The sequence below is a fragment of the Rhinoderma darwinii genome, chromosome 6, assembly GCF_050947455.1.
Source record: "Rhinoderma darwinii isolate aRhiDar2 chromosome 6, aRhiDar2.hap1, whole genome shotgun sequence".
NCBI classification, from domain to species: domain Eukaryota; kingdom Metazoa; phylum Chordata; class Amphibia; order Anura; family Rhinodermatidae; genus Rhinoderma; species Rhinoderma darwinii.
Genome location: NC_134692.1, coordinates 111,568,584 through 111,589,688, shown reverse-complemented (window position 1 = coordinate 111,589,688; position 21,105 = coordinate 111,568,584). Strand labels below are relative to the sequence as shown.

Sequence of the window (21,105 nt, the reverse complement as noted above, 5' to 3'; positions counted from 1 at the left end):
TCTGCACCACTATTTGAATTCCTCAGGACGCAGATACAGTTGAATCCAATGCTGAAGCAGGGATCCTTCGGCTCCCTGCTTCAGCATTCACTGTCCACTAGTCAAGGCCTTACCCGGGCACAGCTCTACTTTAAGCGCTGAGCCTGGGGAAGCCCTTGACATCACTGTCCATATATGGACAGAGATGTCGGGCTTTCAACTATGGAGTCCCGGGCCAGAGCAATGCAAGCTCTCAGGGGTACTCCGGTCTTGGGAAAGCCCTTGATGTCACGGTCCATATATGAACAGTGACGTCAGGGGCTCACCCAACAGCAGAATCCCTGGCCAGAGCGTGACATATGCCCTGGCTGGGGATTCCGCTCCTAGAGGGAGCCCCAATGGCGCTGTCTGAGGGGGAAAAGGGCTATCTAAATGGGCACTGTATGGCACTATGTGGGTACTGGCACTAGGTGCGGCTAAAGCGGCATTATACTGTACGGGGGCATTATACTATGAGAGGCCCTATGGGAGCATGGCACTGTGCCCATACACCCCCGGTTCAGCTCAGAGATTGAAAGTTGAAAGGTATGTGTGTATATGTGCACTTCAAGTGTGATTTTCACATTGTAGAGAATAGTTTATGTAAACTTATCCCAACTTTAACAAATTGTAAAATCTTTTTAAAAATACTACATTTAAAAAGAACAAAAAGACAGCTTTCAATATTTTCTTAAAATCTAAAAAAAAAAAAAAAAAGTTACCATGATAAAACTACCGTCTCATGAAAATTAATGGCAGGTTATCACGGCATTGATGTTACCACAGAGCATGGTAAGCACCACTGTTTGAATAGGACACCAATTTATCATCCAGCGTGAAGGAGTCTCACATGCAGTTTTGATGCAAATTTTGAAGTCAATGCCAGGAGTGGATCGTAGAGGATGGGGAAAGTATATAGGAAAGATGATTATTCTCTTATTTATTACATTTTTTAATTCAGTCCTGGTCGTGGCCTTAAAAACTGCATCAAAATGGCATGTGTGATAGCACCCTTAGACTAACAGTCTTGTGTTTTCTGCAAGATTTGTACAAGTATTTATTTCCTCTTGATCCCTTACAGGCGATAGCAGGTGGTGTGGCTTTACAGTGGGATGGGGTGGTGTGTGCCTAGTAACCTACAGCAAACCGCAGTGGTGGTAGGTATAATAGCCAGCTGCTTTACAGCCAGAGAAAGGTCTGATCCAAGGGGAATGGATTGTTCTCTCCTGGGACACACAGAATTATTCTTCATATACTCAGTCGAGTCACATTATTATGACCACCAGCTAATATCCAGAGTATCCGCTGTGTGCAGCTAGACAGGCTGGTAGTGACTCAATGAGGTGCTGGTCGGTTGTCTCCGCTATCTGGGGCCATGCGGACTGCAGTGCAGCCCATATTTGCTGGAGGGTGCAGAGGGGATCCATAGAGCGAACAAGCCAATCGAGGTGGTCCCACAGATGCTCAATTGGGTTTAATTCTGGCGAATTCGGGGGCCAGGGAAGTACTTGGAGTCTTGGTCGTGCTCTTCCAAACACTGTCGGACATTTTTAGCCGTGTCGCATTGTCTTGCTGGAAGATTCCATCTGCCTCAGGGAAGACAAACAGCATGTATGGGTGGACGTGATCTGCAACGATGGATTCATACCCAAATCGGTTCAGAGCGCCTTCCACATGGATGAGTGGGCCCAGAGAATGCCATGAAAAAATTCCCCAGACCAGAACTCTGATGCCACCAGCTTGTGTTCTGCCAGCAATGGTTGCAGGGAGTTTGTTCTCCGATGCCAAAATCCATTTGTTAGATGAAGCAGAAATCATGACTCATCGGAGAAGGCAACCCTTTGCCAACCATCGGTGGTCCAATTTCGATACTGGCATGTAAATTGAAACCTTTTTTTTTTCCCTATGCACCTTTGTTAGCATAGGAGCAGTGACCAACCATCTGCTTCGGAGCCCCATACGCATTAGAGTTTGCTGAAATATTGTATTAGACACACGTCTGGTAGGCCCCTGGTTAATTTTTACGGTGAGCTGCTCCACTGTAGCGTGTTCGGCCCTCGCACCCCTTCGTAGCAGACGTTCACCTCTCACATCAATGGCACGTGGTGCTCCGTAGCTTCCACATCGGTTATTCCCAATGGTGCCATTTGTCCACTCACACCACGCAAACAGTTCACAAACTGTGCCGTTTTAGAAATACTTCCACCCTTGGCCCGAAAAAGCCAATCATCCCTTTTTGCAACTCTGATAAATTGCCCCTTTTACCCATGGCAACAACGAGTAATGTGTGTTCAGACAGCCTATCGCACATCTTATATACCCACCCAGGCAGCCCACAACACATCACTTCATGGGCTACGCGCTGCCGACATAGAAAGTAGGAGGTCATAATAATGTGACTCGACTGTGTATTTCTATGCTATTACATAGTGGGGCAGATTTACTAATGCTGTGTAATCGTAAGAGCACATACATTCAGACAAGCAGCCTGGAAATGCGCCAAGTTTAATCACGGTGATGCATGCTGTATGATAAGTCTTGATTATATTCAGACACTCCTGTCTATCTTTAAACCAACTTGGAGCCAGTTTAGTTTTCAACAAGTATTTGCGCCAGAAAATGTAAAAAAAAAAAAAAAAAAAAAAATGGCCAACACCAAAACAAGCCAAAATCACACCGTTTTCTACAAGTACGAACTCCCGGGTCGAGCATGGCGCATAACCCAGTTCTTTCTGGCCCACACAAATAATAAACCACATCAACGTAACGTGCGCAACGCAACTAAACAGAACCGAGGAACAGCAAGCATAACAAATCTGCCCCAGTGAGTCAAACCTTTTCTGAAGTAGAAAAAAAATTGTCTTTTTTTTTGTGAATTTTACCCAATTCGTTTTCCTAAGCTTTAACCTGTGCAGAATCTCCAATATGAGGTACAGGAGAGACACGTACAGGCATCTGTCTCACCTCCGGTCAGTGTTTGCGAGATCCCTTATGTATCGCCCCCTTTAGGTAGGATTTACACTCTGTAGCTGCTGAATTTCTGCCTACATTTACCTTTCCTTTAAAAAAAAACAAAAAACACCGTACTAAACCCAGGAGGCAAACACAAACCGCAGTGTGTGAACCTGGCCTTTCAGAAGGCTAAATAAAGCCAAAGAATGGCATTACAAATTCACAATACCTCCAAGTTGGAAAGGAAATCCTTTAATTTTTCCATTGAAGGAATATATAAAACAGGACTCATGACTCTTCGAATAAACTTCTCAATATATCCTGCTGTCAAAGGGCCTTTATACTCAATGGGTCCAAAACTGCAAACAAAAAAAAAAAAAATGTTGAATGAGAAAACAAAATACTGAAAGAAAGAAAAAAAAATACAAGGATTGCTATGAAGAACTTGCGTGAAAGGATCAACTCCTACAATAAGGGTAGCAAGTTTATAAATATATATTTATGGATATTTTATTACATTAATGGAAACGATGGAAATCCGGTACACAAAGTATTAGGTAATGCCCTTGAATCTGTATTTCACCGGTAGCTAACAGTATCAGGACTTAAGTCAGAAGCCTAAGGCCGGGTTCCCACATAGTGCAAACGGAATATTGTGCGGAAATTACGTAGCATTTACAGTAGCAGCAAAGTGAACAAGATACAGAAAATCTCATGCCCACTCGGCAGAAAAAAAAAACCAGTGAAAAACGTATAAATTGACCTGCGATGCGGATTTTAAATCTGCAGCATGTGAATTTATGCTGCGTTTTTGTTGCAGGTTTTCCCAAATGAATCCAATTGGGATGTAAAACCTGCAACAAAATAGCCAAGTGTTGCGTTTTTTTTGCGGCAGATACGCTGTGATTTCGCTGCAAATATCACAACTCAAAAAAAGAGAAAAACGAAGCAAAGCATTGTCATAGCGATGCTTTCTTCTGTTCCGCCCGAAAAACTGCACCAAGATGTGGTGCGGTTTTACACCCGGAATGTTCTAGGTCGGATACGCTGTGTAGTTTTACGCAGCGTATACGAACATTGGGAACACTGCCTAAGGACTGGAGAGTATCGACTTGCTAAAAAGATATTCAGGACAACCACAGAAAATCAGAAATCTCCACAACAGCCGTATTTTAAATTAGAGTCCCCCCTGCAGCTAAAAGACATTGGTAACAAGATATTCGGGAACTGCTGATTAAGGGGGTATCTTTTAATGGTTTGGCATATAACAGGGACCTCTAGGACCCCACCAATCCCTAAAACAAAAAGGGACAGATTCCCTTTCATCAGTTTCCCTGCATAGTGGCGCTCCCTATCACCCTATGTGCAGGGAACTACAACAAAGCTCCATTCCAGCGCACTGCTGTGCAGGAAAAATCCGACAGTTGGGTTACCACCGTTTAGGAAGTGAAAGCTCATCCTAGCGATATCCCATCACTTCTTATAGTGGGAAAACCCCTTTTAGAAACTCCCCAATAAAATCTGAACACATGCAGGTACTATTAAAACACCACAAAACTTTGGATAGTCGTCATGTACATGGTAGTAGGGTACGTTCACAAAAGGTCACAGCGGTGCAGCAGAAAGTTGCTCTACTACTGCAAAACAAAAATTGTTTTTCTGCTGCACTCCGTGAATAAAACTATAAAAATTTTTGCAGTAGCAAACCGCAACTGATATAGTATATACTTAGTGGCCATAAGTAGAAAGTGACTGCCCCTTATACTTGAGTAAGTCTAAGGCCTAGTTCACATTCTGTCACTCTTTTTGTATAGAGAGGGATTCGTCACCCGAGGACCCCCGGGCAGAGCGCTAGCTTAAGCACTGTGCTCAGGGAAACTCCTGACGCAATGGTCCATATATGGACGGTAATGTCAGGAGCTACAATGCCGCGGGTTCCTGGCCAGACCTTTGCAAGCGCTCTAGTTGGGGACTCCGGCTCTGGAGAAGCCCCCAACATCAATGTCCATATATGGACAAAAGGTCACTGGAGATTCCCGACGTATACGTATACCTGCGATGGATGGCAAACAAAAATATGATCACAAAGACCAATTACGGAGGAGACAGAAGTTGATGAACCCAAACTACCAGTCGTGCTCACTGAGGCCCCATGCACACGACCGTATAATCGCCCGTAATTACAGGCCCATTTATTTATTTACGGGTGGGTGTCCGTGACGTAGAAACCTGCCGAAAAAAATAGGACGTCCTATTTTTTTATTTTACGGATCGTGTTCCTATACTTTATAATGGGAGTACGGCCCGTAAAAATGTCCGGCTGTCCCCATAATTACGGGTCGTATTTATGGGCACGGTCGTGTGCATGAAGCCTTAAAACATGACATCGTCCAATCAATGGTGGACCAGCCGCATAGCAATATATGCACATAAAGAAAATTGGAATGATCTTAACAAATGTGCTCCTACAGGCTGTCCATCAAAGTAAAGATGAGGCTCAGGTAACTCCTATAGATAGTCAACATACAGGGAGGACTGTCCCCATTAGGCCCTGTTTAACGTGGAAGACAGTCGCCAGTGCATATACGGAGCACTCACCCTTAAAGGGACAACCCTGTCCACATGAAAGCTACATATAATTTCAGTTTAACACTGCACATTTTTTGTGCAGTTAACCATCTGTATCCCGGAAAGTATAAACTTTAAGTAATAGCTGCAGCAAGGTGGGAGATACTAGAAGGTTTCAGTCCCCACAAAGATAGTGTGTGCACCAAACATCTGAAACGAGCAGATGGCCTGTAGAAACCAAAACCTGATTTTGCATATCCAGAGCGAATGTGCAGCGCTTTTATTTTAGTGGAGGATTATATTGGAACTAAAGGGCTGAAGAAAATGATGGGAAATCTTAAGTACTGCACTGCACTGCATTGTGCCAATATGACCATATGGTTTCTGACTTTGTTGGTAATATACATGATGGGCTAGGGCTGGGCAATTAGGACCTAAATCAAAATCACAATTAATTAAACACGTAACCTTGATGACGATTATTTAGGCCACACCCCTTTTTCATGATACGCCATTGAATTAATATTTATCCCCTGCTGTATACTACTGTATATAACATACCCCTTGACACTGTCCACACAGTATAATGCCCCATAGCTGCAACCACACAGTATAATGCCCCTCATAACTGGCAGTTTCTGTCAGTGCCATAGCCTTTGAATGGAGCGGCAGGGCACATGCCCGACCTGCGCTCCATTTAATGCCCCCTGGCAGCGGGCAAGTGGGTGGGGGACCCCGTGCTGGAGATCGGTGGGGTCTCCGCGTCAATCCCCCACCTAGCTAAAGGTTATCACCTATCTAATCTAAGCCCCTTTAAGATAACTGGGGGAGAATGACTGTTTAGCCAAAAGCCCTCCCCCAACGATTATAATTATAACATAAGGTGAAACCATTACAGATCACTGAATTTTGTCACTTACCTTCTATGATATAAGTTTATAACTGGAAAATAGAAGAAATTTCTTTGTTTCCTGCATTTGCCCTGATGCCACCAGCAGTTGACAGCCACAAAAAGTACCTAAAAAGGGAATATAGGAAATCATAAGAATCTCTGCATACATTTCAACCTCAAATGATGAAGATGACAATGAATTCATTAATCAGACATCTCGCTGTTAAAGGGAATTTCCACCATGGCGCTACACTGCACAAAATATTAGAAAATATAGTAGTAAAGGGATTTCCTCATATTTGCATTACTAAAATTCAAATTTTTCTAATCTGAAAATGTATGTGGTAATCATTTTGGAATGCTTTTACCTATTCAAGCGATTCTGAGATTGTTTTCTTGTGACACAATGGACTTTATGTTAGTGGTAAAATTTGATCGATACATTCAGTATTTAAATTGTGAAAAACAGCAAAATGTAGTGAAAAATTGCAAAAAGTAGCATTTTTATAAATTGAAATGCATCTGCTTGTAAGACAGATAGTAATACCATACAAAATAGTTGCTAACATTTCCCATATCTACTTTGGATTGGCATACTTTTTTTAAACGTCCTTTTATTTCTCCAGGACGTTACAACTTTAGCAGAAACTGCTCACATTTTCAAGAAAATTTCAAAAGGCTATTTTTTCATGGACCAGTTCAGTTCTGAAGTGTCTTTGACGGACCCATACTTTACAAACTCCCATAAATCACCCTATTTTAAAAACTGCACCCGCCAAAGTTTTAAAAACAGCATTTAGAAAGGTTCTTAACGCTTCAGGCGTTTCACAGGAATTAAAACAAAGTAGAGGTGAAATTTACAAATGTTATTTTTTAACAGAAATTTATTTTTTATCCATTTTTTTCTGTAACAGAAACGCAACTCAATATTTATTGCCCAGATTCTGAAGTTTTTAGAAATATCCCACATGTGGCCCTAGTGTGGTAATGGACTGAACACTGGCCTCAGAAGCACCTAGAGGATTATATTTTAGGCACCATGTCAGGTTTGAAGAGTACTTGTGGTACCAAAACAAAGGGAAACACCCCCAAAAAAATAGCCCATTTTGGAAACTACACCCACAAGGAATTTATCTAGGTGTGTAGTGAGCATTTTGACCCCACAGGTGTTTCTTAGATTTTATTAGAATTGGGTTGCGAAGATGAAAAGTTAAATTTTTCCAATAAAACATAGATTTTTTTCATTTCCACAAGGACTAAATGAGAAAAAGCACCCCAACATTTGTAAAACAATTTCTCCCGATTACAGCAATACCTCGTGTGGTCCTAAACGGCTGTTTGGACACACGGCGAGGCTCAAAAGGGAAGGCGTGCCATTAGGAGCTCAAATTTAGCTGGAGTGGTTTGGAGAGGCAATGTCACATTTTCAAAGCCCCTGAGGGGTCAAAACACAGGAAACCCCTCACAATTGACCTCATTTGGGAAACTACACCGCTCAGGGAAATTATCTAGGGGCATAGTGAGCATTATTGACCCCACAGGTTTTTAGCAGAAATTATTGGAAGTAGGCCGTGAAAATTAATCTAAATTCTCTACAATAAAATGTAGGCTTAACTTTTTTTTTTTTTTTTTTAATTTCCACAAGAACTAAAAGGAGAAAAAGCACCCAAACATTTGTAAAGCAATTTCTCCCAGGTATGGCATCACCCTATATGCGGTTATAAACTGCTGTTTGGACACACTGTAGGCCTCTCAAGGGAAGGAGTGCCATTTGGCTTTTGGAATTGTTTCTTGGCACCATGTCACATTTGCTAAGCCCCTGTAGTACTAGTACAGTGGAAACACCTCAAGAGTGACTCCATTTAAGAAACTACACCCCTTGAAGATTCATCTAAGGGTATAGTGAGACTTTTGACCCCAAAGATTTTTTGCGGAATTAGAATTAAGCTGTGAAAATGAAAAATTAATTTTTTTTTCCAATAAAATGTAGTTTGAGATCAACATTTTTCTTTTTCACAGGGAAGAACAAAATAAAATTAAGCACCTCAACATTTGTAAAGCAGTGTCTCCCGAGTATGGTAATACCCTATATGTGGTTAGAAACTGCTGTTTGTACATATGGGAGGGTTCAGAAGAAAAGGAGTGGTATTTGACTTTGAGCGTAGATTATGCTGAAATGGTTTGCGGACTCCGCCATCTCGCATTTGCAAAACCCCTGATGTACCAAAAAAAAAAAAAAAAAAAAAGAGTGACCCCCATTTTAGAAGCTACACCCATAAAGGCATTTATCAAGGGGTGTAGTGAGCATTTAGAACCCACAGGTTGTTTTTTTTCAGAAATTAAATATGCAGTGGATGATGCAAAGTGAAAATTGCAGTTTTTCCACTGCACTTTCACCGCTCAATATGTTGTGCCACTGGAGAATTGTATCCCATAAATTGTTAAGCGGGCTCTCCCGGTTATGGCGATGCCATATATATACACGTATAACACACACACACACACACACACACACACGTCCTTCTGAATGAATTAGAAGATCATAAAAGTTAATTTATTTCGGTAATTCAATTCAAAAAGTGAAACTCACATATTCTATAGATTCATTACACAGAGTGATCTATTTCCAGAATTTTTTTCTTTTAACCCCTCAGATGCTGTGATCTCTATTGATTGCAACATATGAGAGGTTAACATACAGCTGACACCCGGTGGCGATGGTGCAAACTAAGCTTCTATCACCGCAAAATAACTGTACTGCCCTTAGCAGGAACCCCTACCCGTATATATGTCGGGAAGGGGTTAAAATGCCATTTTTTTGGGGGTCTACTACCCCTCTAACACCGACCTTACAATATAGCACACATTTAATCCCTCAATTGTAAATGCCTATGCAATGCAATTTTAAGGCAGTGTTCGCACATTGTGGTCAATTTATGCTTTTTGCTGCTTTTTTCGGAGAATGCCTTTACCTGATCTGCAAGCTTATTTGCCACATACTCAATTTCTTCCCTGGCAGCAATGGATTGTGCACACCAGGGCGCATACAGGAAAAACAAGGTTATCTCAGAGTCCTGACGAAGGTGTTCCGCATAGTCAATTTGGCCAAGGAATAGGTCCACCACTGGTGATTGAGTGGAGAAAAAGTGCATGGGCGGCTTTGCTGGCATGACGACATCTTTAGCACGGCTGAAAAAATAAATAGAAAAGTGTAATGAAAACCTGCTGCCTATATGAAACCAACGTTAACAGCTCTCACATACAACTTAGGACTAAAAGCTTCCTAAGGCATTAAGTAAAGGTCCCAATTTAAACCCCACCTTGTATAATATTTCATAATTTGTATAACTGAACAAATTATATTTTTAGATGATTTTTGGGGTAACAAGCAAATTATAATCTATTCAAGAGTATAGACATGCATGACAAACTGGATGTTTCACACAAGGAATCGTAAGTGTCACTCTTTCACCATACAAAAAAGTTGGGAGGTAGGCATAGTACTGTCCCTTTAAAACAAGGTCTGCAGCAGCTTAGGTATATATTATAGTGCCAGTCACAGTGGCATACAGGAAAAACAAGGTTATCTCAGAGTCCTTCCGAAGGTGTTCTGCCAACCTACGCAGCGTATCCCACCTAGAACCTGCAGCACATTCCATCCGTAAAGCCACACAGCATTGTGGTGCAGTTTGTCGGGCAGGATTTCCGCTGTGGAAAGCAGCACTGGAAAAATAAAACTTTTATACTTGCCCTCCCTCTCTCTTCTGTGCGTAGTCTGGCCTCCTAAAATGACGTCACATGGGATGAAACGTCATCCCAGGAGGGTGGACTGCAGGAAGAAACAGGGAGTTATGGGTAAGTATGATTTATTTTTTCATGATTTGCAATTTTTACAGCACTTCGCTTTCCGCTGCGGGTTTTGCACCCCCATTGAATTCAATGGGGATTTAAATTTCGCACCGTAAAGATCAGTTTATTAACGTTTGCAGAAAAAAAAAACACAATGTAGTGTGGGCACGAGATTTTCGAAATCTCATCCACTTCGTGGCTACTGTAAATGCTGCGGAATTTCCCACACAGAATTCCGTTGCGGAAATTCCGCAGTGTTTACGCTACGTGGGAACCCGTCCTTAGAATATATGGCAGCAGGAAACTATAGGTTATGACCATCTTTAGTGTTAAACAGAGGAAAGCACATCAAAAAACACTAGAAAACTTTAGCATTTTTAAAATATAGTTGTCAATTAATTTATACATTTCTAGGAGGCTTAACAGAGGAATGGCCCAATGAAGAACTACGTTGCAGAATTGTTATTTTATAGGGAATACATGTGTTTACTAAAACAGACATATCAGGGGAGGGGACTCTTTAACCCCTTCCCAATGTATGACATACAACGAGCAGGATCGCGCTCTAACGCAATCCTGTTTGTTTAGACCCTTCGATGCCGCAGTCAATAGCGACAGCGGCATCTAAAATGTTGCAAAGAAGGGGCGACCCCCTCTGAGAGCCCATCGCCTCCTCCCCCGCAAAGCAATTGCAGGGTGCCGCTGGTTGGCATGGTAGCCTGGGGGCCCACCGGTCTGCCAAATTTGTACTCCTAAGAAGGCTTAATAGGGCCCTGCCGATTAACGACACATACAGAGATGAAATACGGCACATACAAGCACTAGGAGCGGAAGGGAGCGGACGGACCGTAGGCGGCAAGTTATGTCTGTGTTTGTTCGTGTTTTACTGTGTGATTACCACTTAATGTAAGCCTACTACACTGTGTATTCGCTCAAAAAATTGCGGCACACAGTGTAGGAGGTTTGAACATTCAACCCCCTCCTTTCTCCTAGCCAGGATAAGGGAGGGGGGATTGTATGATCACGCTAGAGCGAGTGTTTCTTCTCCAATTTTGCAGCATAAAGCAATGTGGTTGCTTTACCACATTCCAATGCTGCAATTTTGGGAATTGCTCCCTCTAGTGACCAGCACAGGGAAATGTTATAAATTAGAATCTAATTTATAATATTTCCTGACTCGTGAAAAAATTAAAACAATGTGTAATCATTTATACACTAACTGTTTAACTAAAAAAAAAAAATTTTCTAGCGACACATTCCCTTTAATGACCAGCTACATTTTTCAGTTCTTACCTCTGCATTTCAGCAGCCATAACTTTTTTTATTTTTTCATTGACGTGGCTGTATGAGGCCTTGTTTTATGCGGGAGAAATTATGTAATTTATTTTCAGTTTGGAGGTAGAATCAAAAATATTTTTACGGCGTGAATATAGGAAAAAGTGATTCTCTGCATCGTTTTTCTTGTTTATTTTTTTTTTATTCCATTCACGTTTCATGCTAAATAACCCGTTAGATTAATTATTCAGGTTTCTACGGTTGTTTAGATACCCAATATGTGTAGGTTTTTTGTTTTTATTTAGTGTAGGGGCAATAAAATATATTTTATGCAAAATAATTACTTTTTTTGTAATTTATTTATTTTGTTACTTTTTTTTAAATCCCATTAACCCCTTCCCGATATTTGTCACATGGATAAGTCATGAAAAGCTAGTGCTTCCCGCATTTTGCTGTATCCATACGACAAATGCATGGCACCGGCTCAAAAGCGGAGTCGGTGCCATCATGGCCGGATGTCAGCGGTGTATTACAGCTGACATCCGGATGTAATGGCGGGGACCGAAATTAGCTTAGATCCCCGCCATTAACCCCTTAAATGCAGCGGTCAAAAGCAATCGCTGCATTTAAGTTGTTTGCTGCTCATCGGCACCCAGCAATGAAATTGCAGGGGTTCCGGTGGCTTTAATGGCAACCAGGAGGCCTAATACTGGCAGACGGCAAGATGGCGCCACCTCAGGAGCTGAGCCGGCATCATCAGCGGTGGATGTAAGCTGTATGTTACAGCTGACATCCACATGTAACGGCAGGAATCAGAGCTAGCTCCGATTCCTGGCATTAACCCCTTAGATGCTGCAATCTCTGCATCTTAGGCCTGATTCACACGAACGCTGTGCATCTCGGACGTGAAAAACTGCAGTTTTTCACGTCCGAGGTGCATCAGTGCTCAGCGCTGCGGGACGTGATGTCACGTATCCCCCATAGTTGAGAGTCTATGGAGGGATGCGTGATGCGCGAAAAGAACGGACATGTCCTATTTTCGCACGGACCCTTCACACGGTGCGTTGAAACAATGGCTATGTGAACGGCCACATTGAATTACATAGGTCCGTGGGACGGCCGCTGTTTTAACGGCCGTCCCACGGACGTTTAACACGCTCATGTAAATAATTCCTTAGAGGCTGCTAGCAGATCGCCAGCCCTACCATGCAATTAGGGCTGCCGACTGCTGCTATGGCAACAGGAGGCCTAACAATGGCCTCCTGCTCAGCCATTACGGAAGCCAATTAGTCGGCTTGCTGTCAGTGAATGACTGACAAATCTAATACATTGCACTACATCGATAGTACAATGTATTCGGGGAAAAAAAACTGACAGTTAGACTTTAAAGTTCCCTAGTGAGACTTGAAAAAAGAAAAAGTGTAAAAAAAAAAAAAAGTGTTAAAACATATAATAAAAGTTTTAAGTAATAAAATAAAACCAATCGCCCTTTTCCCTTATCAAATCCTTTATTATTGAAAAAAATAAAAGCATACATATTTGGTATCACCGCAACCATAACGGCCTGAGCTATAAAAATATTGTTATTTATTCCACGCAGGTAAGGAAAAAACGTAAAAACCATACCAGAATTTCAGTTTTTTGGTCACTTTGCCCTACAAATATTGGAATAAAAAGTGATCAAAAAGTCGCATGTATCCAAAAATGGTACCTATATAAACTATAGCTCGCCTCACAATAAACAATACAGCTCCGTCGACGAAGAAATGAAACCGTTATGGTGCACACAACTTGGCGACAGAAAAAATACACATTCTTCTTACAGAAGTGATTTTATTGTGAAAAAGATGTAACACATAAAAAAGTGCTGTAAATTAGGTATCGCCGGAATCGTACTGACCCGCAGAATAAAGTTAAAGGGAATGTGTCACTAGAAATAATTTTTAACAATTTAAAACAATTAGTATTTAAGCGATTACACATTGTTTTCATTTTTTCACAAGTCAGGAAATATTATAAATTAGATTCGAATTTATAACATTTCCATGTGCTGGTCACTTGAGGGAGCAGTTCCCAAAATTGCAGCATGGTCACTGTGGTAAAGCAACCTCATTGATGTATGCTGCAAATTTGGGGTGGACACACTCTCCTCTAGTGTCCTCACACAATCCCCCCTCCCTTCTTCTGGCTAGTGCCAGGAGAAGGAAGGGTTTGAATGTCTTCAAACCTCCTACACTGTGTCGCCATTTTCTGAGCGACTGCACAGTGCTACGAGGATTAGATACAGGGCTCAGCAGACAGTAATACACGAACATAATACATGTACACACACAAATTATCTGCTCCTGCCGCCGCCTCCGCTGCTCTACACTCCTCTTCCCTGCGCCTTCGCTTCGTTGAACATATGGCCGGAAGCCTCGGCCAGAAGTCGAGGGGAAAAGGAGTAGAAAAAGGATCTTTCTGAGGGCGCTGCTGCGTGGTGAAATTGATAAGACCAAAGTCCAGAGTATAATAAACGAGAAGTTTTATTTCAATGAGTGGCTACGCGTTTCAACGCTGAACAAGCGTCTTCATCAGGCCATGTGCATACTAAGTTAACAGCATTTATAAAGCATGTGGGTTCAAAATAGCTTGAGTGAAAAAACCGCCAAATCTGACGGGGTCAAGGTGCGATCGTGACGTCACACCCGGCTTTTTTTCTTTTCACTCCTCGCGCGTAGTAATAGAAACATAGTTGCAGGTACATACATTCCTTTGTTAAAGTACATAAATTATATATAAGTACATAAAATACATTCTTGCGGACAGCACAGAGAAAAGAAATACAGTACTGAAATATTAAAATTAGAATAAAAATATCCAAATTTACGATCCAAAGCTCCGGTATATAGTTTTGTGATGGGGGATTGAATATTAAAGGATTAATGAAATGACTTGCACTGGCCGAGCACTTGTGTTACTAAGTAACACTAAAAGGTGCTAGGACGCTAAACCGTTGTCAGGGCAACCAAAGGGGATCGGAGCCAAGGAGCACACTGAAAGAACACAGCACATATGATACATAAAGTATGAAACATAAAATACAAAAATGCTTGCCGACAGCAAGGAGAGAGGAAATACAATAGGGAAATATTAAAAGTAAAAAATGAATAATATATAATAAATACGACTGAACATATCCAAGTTTACGATCCAAAACACTGGTGAATAGTTTTGTTACTGGTTTGGAAAGGGGTTGAGCTATTTGGTAATGGAAATGATGATTTTAGCACAGGCTTAGATACATTGGGTGAACAATTGTGTTACTAATTGTCACTGGGGTGTTGCCGGGGCAACCAAAGGGGATCGGAGCCACGGAACACACAGGACGAGCGGAGCCCACCGAAGGTGAGAAAGTACAGGATTATACACCATTACTGCATCTGTTACACAAAGGGGGGGGGGGCACGCCCCCGACGCCGGGACAGCCAAGAGGGACCGCAGCCAAGGAACGAGAGCAAAGGGTCGAACGCCACCGCGGGTAAGCAAGTGGAAAATTGAACACTATTTTAAGCCTTTATTTCAGGTAGGGTAGGTTAGCTGTATTGCATTTAATTCGATTTAAGATGTATTCATTGCCGAGGAACCCTGCCAAATGATAGATTGGCTTATGAGGGTTGCTCGAGATAATGATATATAGTGGTCCAATGTTGATTAGCGTTTGTTTGAAAACTTGAGGGAATTACTCGGGGATGTGATGTGTGTTACTCCAATGACGATTCGGAAATATCGTTCAAACCCCCTGGGTGTAGTGTTTGTAGCTTGAAAATCCAATAGTTTTCCCTCTGCTTAAAGAGGCTCTGTCACCAGATTTTGCAACCCCTATCTGCTATTGCAGCAGATAGGCGCTGCAATGTAGATTACAGTAACGTTTTTATTTTTAAAAAACGAGCATTTTTGGCCAAGTTATGACCATTTTTGTAGTTATGCAAATGAGGCTTGCAAAAGTCCAAGTGGGTGTGTTTAAAAGTAAAAGTCCAAGTGGGCGTGTATTATGTGCGTACATCGGGGCGTTTTTAATACTTTTACTAGCTGGGCGCTCTGATGAGAAGTAACATCCTCTTCTCTTCAGAACGCCCAGCTTCTGACAGTGCAGATCTGTGACGTCACTCACAGGTCCTGCATCGTGACGGCCACATCGGCACCAGAGGCTACAGTTGATTCTGCAGCAGCATCAGCGTTTGCAGGTAAGATCGACTTACCTGCAAACGCTGATGCTGCTGCAGAATCAACTGTAGCCTCTGGTGCCGATGTGGCCGTCACGATGCAGGACCTGTGAGTGACGTCACAGATCTGCACTGCCAGAAGCTGGGCGTTCTGAAGAGAAGAGGATGTTACTTCTCATCAGAGCGCCCAGCTAGTAAAAGTATTAAAAACGCCCCGATGTACGCACATAATACACGCCCACTTGGACTTTTACTTTTAAACACACCCACTTGGACTTTTGCAAGCCTCATTTGCATAACTACAAAAATGGTCATAACTTGGCCAAAAATGCTCGTTTTTTAAAAATAAAAACGTTACTGTAATCTACATTGCAGCGCCTATCTGCTGCAATAGCAGATAGGGGTTGCAAAATCTGGTGACAGAGCCTCTTTAAGTTTATTGAATCTGTTGGGAACATCTGAGTGAATTTCTTCGATAGGTGTGATTGTAAGTTGGTTGAATTGACACTTATGTACATGGGTAAAGTGACGGGACACACTGTTTCAAGAAGCCTGTGTTCACATTGAATCTGTGTTTGTTTACTCTGGATCTCAGACATTGTATAGTTCTCCCTATGTACTGGAGATGGCACGTACATTCCATTAAGTAAATTACATAAGAACGGTTACAGCTAAGGGGTGGTTTGATTGGGAAGGATTCTTTTGTAACTACCGATGTGTATGTGTATTTTTTATTGGTAATGCTGTTGCAGCATAGACAGCGGGGGTGACCACACTTGTAAGAGCCGTTCGGTTTGGCCAAGAAGGTTGTTTGTGTTGTTTTTAATTTACGGACTCTGCTAGGGGCCAAGATGTTTTTCAGGGTCAAGGATCGTTTGAACGTGATGCTTGGCCGAGCTGGTATCACATCTTTAAGGTAGGGGTCATTTTTTATAATGTGCCAATGTTTATGTAGTATCGCCCTGACTGTTTTGTTCCCTTGATTGAAGGTAGTGATGAAATTGGTTTTGTATTTGTTTGGTTCTAGCTTTTTTTGTATTGGGTTTAGGCAGAGATCTTGGGTCAGTGCCGATGCTTTTTGTCGCGCATCTTTAATCAGGTTTAAGGGGAAATTCTTTTCCCTAAACCTTTTTTCCAAAATGTTGCACTCTAGTTTAAAATTTCCATTCGTACTACAGTTTTTTCGGACTCTTCTGAATTGTCCGAAGGGTACGTTAGTTAACCATGGGCGATAGTGTGCACTTTTGAAATCAATATAGCTATTGACGTCGACGGATTTAAAATGAGTTTTTGTGACAAAATGTTTTGTTTTGGTGTCATAGCTGATTTGATTATAAAAACTGTGGTTAAAATTGAATGTATTATGCTGGAGGATAAAATCAATGCAGTTGATTAAAAATGAAACTTGGTTATCAGGGATTGAGGTGTTGGATGATAGATATGAATTAGTTACCTGTATACCTTTCTTATGTGGGATATTACTATAAAGGGCAGTTACATCGGCTGTTAAAAAATATATAGGAGATGTGGTTGTGTCAATTTTGAGGTTGAACAGATCTTTGATAAGTTGGGTAGAGTCTTTTAGATAGGATGGTAGGGTGAGCACAAACGGTTGAAGGTGCAGGTCCACAAAGTGGGATAGGTTGCTGGTTAATGAGCCAATTCCCGAAATAATGGGGCGTCCAGGGGGGTCTGTGAGTGTTTTGTGAATTTTGGGAAGGTGGTAAATGAAAGGTATGTTAGGGAAAGGTACATGTAGGAAGCGTTTTTCTTTTTTCGTAAGTAAGCCTTCCCGAGAGGCTGTTTCTATCAGAGATGTGTATTGGCATATGTGAGTGGGAATAGGATTTGATGTCAGTTTACAATAGAAGGTGTGATCATTCAAAATTCTCATAGATTCCTCGAAATATTTGGCTCTATCCTGGATTACTATGCCCCCTCCTTTATCAGCAGGACGAATGATGATGTCCCCGTTGTTTTGAAGGGATTTGATGGCTTTTCTTTCAAGTGTGGTCAGGTTGTCCCGGTGCGGATGGGGGTTCTCTAATGACCTAAATTCATTGCTAACTAGGGTTGAAAAGGTTTCTATGAGGGGCCCTTGGTGATGAATAGGATAAAATTCAGATTTGGAATGGACATCCACGGGGATGGCGTTTGTATTTGGAAACGGTATGTGTGGTTCCATGGTTAGGGTTAATGGTGTAATAGGTTTCTGTAGGGCAAAGTGTCTGATTAGAGTCAGTTTCCTAATGAATCGATTGAGATCCATGAATAATTCAAAGTCATTGGATGGGGATGTCGGGCAGAAGGACAATCCTTTGTTAAGTAGGTTTGTCTCGTGAATATTTAGTGAATATGACGATAAGTTGAAAATTTTTATTGTTTTATTCGATTTTTCTTTGGGTTCAGTCTCGGGCAGTGGCTTAGTGTGTTTTTTGCCTCCTCTCCGTCCTCTGTATCTGTGTTTAGTTTTCTTTTTATTGAAATTTTCTGGAGCTTCGGGAAGAAATTTGTGATGGTCTGTGCTTTGGGGCTCATGATGAATGGTAGAAGAATATCGTTGCTGGTGACTGTGGGAGTTAAGGGGGGTCTGGTAAGTTGTGAGGGAAGGCCTAAAAAAGAGGATGCTGCATAGGTGATGTCTAATGAGGATGTAGCTAGGTCTATTATGGAATGGGTATCTATACGCTGTTGTGGTGAGGTTGGGCTCCTAGGAAGACTGTCCTGTGTGCTCAGGTGGGGGGACTGAGGGGTGCTGTGTACAGATAATTGGAGTAGGGATGTCAAACTATCCTCAATGGAGTCGTTGAGTAGGGGGGAAGGGGAATTTTGTATGGTTAGAACTTCCATTGGTTCAGTTAGGGAAAAAAAACTTAGAAAGATGTGCTTCTAGGTCCGATGCCCTGAATGCATTCATAGGTATTTTGGTAATCGTCCCTGTTGCTTGTGCAGAGGTTAATTGTGCAAGGGTACATTCCTTGTAAGAAATGTCGTTTGAGTCTGTTTGGTGAAGTAGGGACTTGGTTGCCATTAAGGGAATGCGTGTGAGGTGACTCTTAGGCATAACAGTTCTGCGTGTGAGGTGACTCTCAGGTATGACAGTATTAGGTGTTTTTGTTAGTGAACTAACGTCGGTTGATCTATGATGGAGTCTTAGACTGTTTTTGAAGGACCTGCTGAAGGTGTTTCCTTCAGCAAAAGGGGCCCGAGGTTTGGGGGGGGCCCTCAGCCCCGAGGGACCATACAGAGGTGCTATATGAGTTTGGGATGGGGTATTACATTCAGTTGTAGTGGTACCTTTTTTGGAGGTATGCGATAAAGATGATCTCCAATCACCTAAATTGTTTAGGGTATAATCCTCACGGTCCCTTTTTAGTTTTTTCACTTTTTTTAGGATAATCTCTTTTTCGTATAAATTCAGTCTATTACTGGTGGATGTCTCGAGTTTCTGAAAATCGTGATGGTCAGTGAATTTCAGAAGTTTTTCTTTGATTAGAGAGATTTCCAATCTGAAGATCTCGGTTAGTATAGTACGTTTTTTCAGGAGTCTTTCCAAAAGACCTAGATGGCATTGTTCTAAGAATTCTTTCCAGTCAGTACTGAAAGGTATGTCGGTGGGGTAAGGGTTACTGATTGAGAACCTTAAACCCCGTGGGGAGATATTTTCGATGATATAGAGCTGTAAGAAACGGCAGTCTATGCTTTGCAGGGCTTCTTTTTTGAGGGTATCCTCTAGTGACAGATACAGGTCAGTCATTTGTTTGGTAAGTTCCGGGGCAACATCATTACTCACTGTGAGGGGTACCCCCATCGTAGTGTCAGTTCCAATGAGTTGCATGATCAGATTTTCCCGTAGTAAGTTCCTTTTATCTGTAAAGTCCAACATCATATATGTTGATTGAAGGGATATTCGTTGATTCCGGAGAGGTTTTCCACGGAGAAAGTTTTTCACGGAGAAGGTGGATAGTAGATCTGAACAAACGGCTGCCAGTGCAGGAGGAACCTTAGGAGCGAAAGTCCCAAAGGAGGTTTTGCCAATGGTAGGACGGTCCGGGTCTCCTGGAAGCGGAGAGCTGGTTCCAGTGGGAACTGGTACAATCCGATCTAAAACTGGGAAGAGAGAGAAAAAACACACGGCGCCACCTTGTGCAAATCAGTGGGTAAAAGATGAGACGAGAGGGCATGTATCATGCTCACCTAGGTAGGATGTAAGAACTTATGTAGAACCACAGTGCTGCTGCCAGATCCGAGTCGGTATCCCGAGGGGACCGCTTTGTTGAGGGGAAAAGGAGTAGAAAAAGGATCTTTCTGAGGGCGCTGCTGCGTGGTGAAATTGATAAGACCAAAGTCCAGAGTATAATAAACGAGAAGTTTTATTTCAATGAGTGGCTACGCGTTTCAACGCTGAACAAGCGTCTTCATCAGGCCATGTGCATACTAAGTTAACAGCATTTATATAGCATGTGGGTTCAAAATAGCTTGAGTGAAAAAACCGCCAAATCTGACGGGGTCAAGGTGCGATCGTGACGTCACACCCGGCTTTTTTTCTTTTCACTCCTCGCGCGTAGTAATAGAAACATAGTTGCAGGTACATACATTCCTTTGTTAAAGTACATAAATTATATATAAGTACATAAAATACATTCTTGCGGACAGCACAGAGAAAAGAAATACAGTACTGAAATATTAAAATTAGAATAAAAATATCCAAATTTACGATCCAAAAGCTCTGGTATATAGTTTTGTGAGGGGGGATTGAATATTAAAGGATTAATGAAATGACTTGCACTGGCCGAGCACTTGTGTTACTAAGTAACACTAAAAGGTGCTAGGACGCTGTATTTCTTTTCTCTGTGCTGTCCGCAAGAATGTATTTTATGTACTTATATATATTTTATGTACTTTAACAAAGGAATGTATGTACCTGCAACTATGTTTCTATTACTACGCGCGAGGAGTGAAAAGAAAAAAAGCCGGGTGTGACGTCACGATCGCACCTTGACCCCGTCAGATTTGGCGGTTTTTTCACTCAAGCTATTTTGAACCCACATGCTATATAAATGCTGTTAACTTAGTATGCACATGGCCTGATGAAGACGCTTGTTCAGCGTTGAAACGCGTAGCCACTCATTGAAATAAAACTTCTCGTTTATTATACTCTGGACTTTGGTCTTATCAATTTCACCACGCAGCAGCGCCCTCAGAAAGATCCTTTTTCTACTCCTTTTCCCCTCAACAAAGCGGTCCCCTCGGGATACCGACTCGGATCTGGCAGCAGCACTGTGGTTCTACATGCGTTCTTACATCCTACCTAGGTGAGCATGATACATGCCCTCTCGTCTCATC

General features: G+C 42.0%; 1 protein-coding gene across 3 annotated transcripts in view; it reads right to left on the bottom strand.

Moving 5' to 3' along the window:
* The window catches only part of TXNDC11 (thioredoxin domain containing 11), a 70,140-nt gene that overhangs the window by 38,629 nt on the left and 10,406 nt on the right, over positions 1–21,105 (bottom strand). The window contains exons 2-4 of one of the 3 annotated variants that reach the window (XM_075830112.1): positions 9,403–9,619; positions 6,459–6,556; positions 3,200–3,329 (exon numbers count right to left, since the gene is read on the bottom strand). In XM_075830112.1, the coding sequence (XP_075686227.1) occupies positions 3,200–3,329; positions 6,459–6,556; positions 9,403–9,619 (445 nt within the window). The remainder of the gene's footprint in view (positions 1–3,199; positions 3,330–6,458; positions 6,557–9,402; positions 9,620–21,105) is intronic. The other 2 variants (XM_075830113.1, XM_075830114.1) reach the window with 2 other exon arrangements.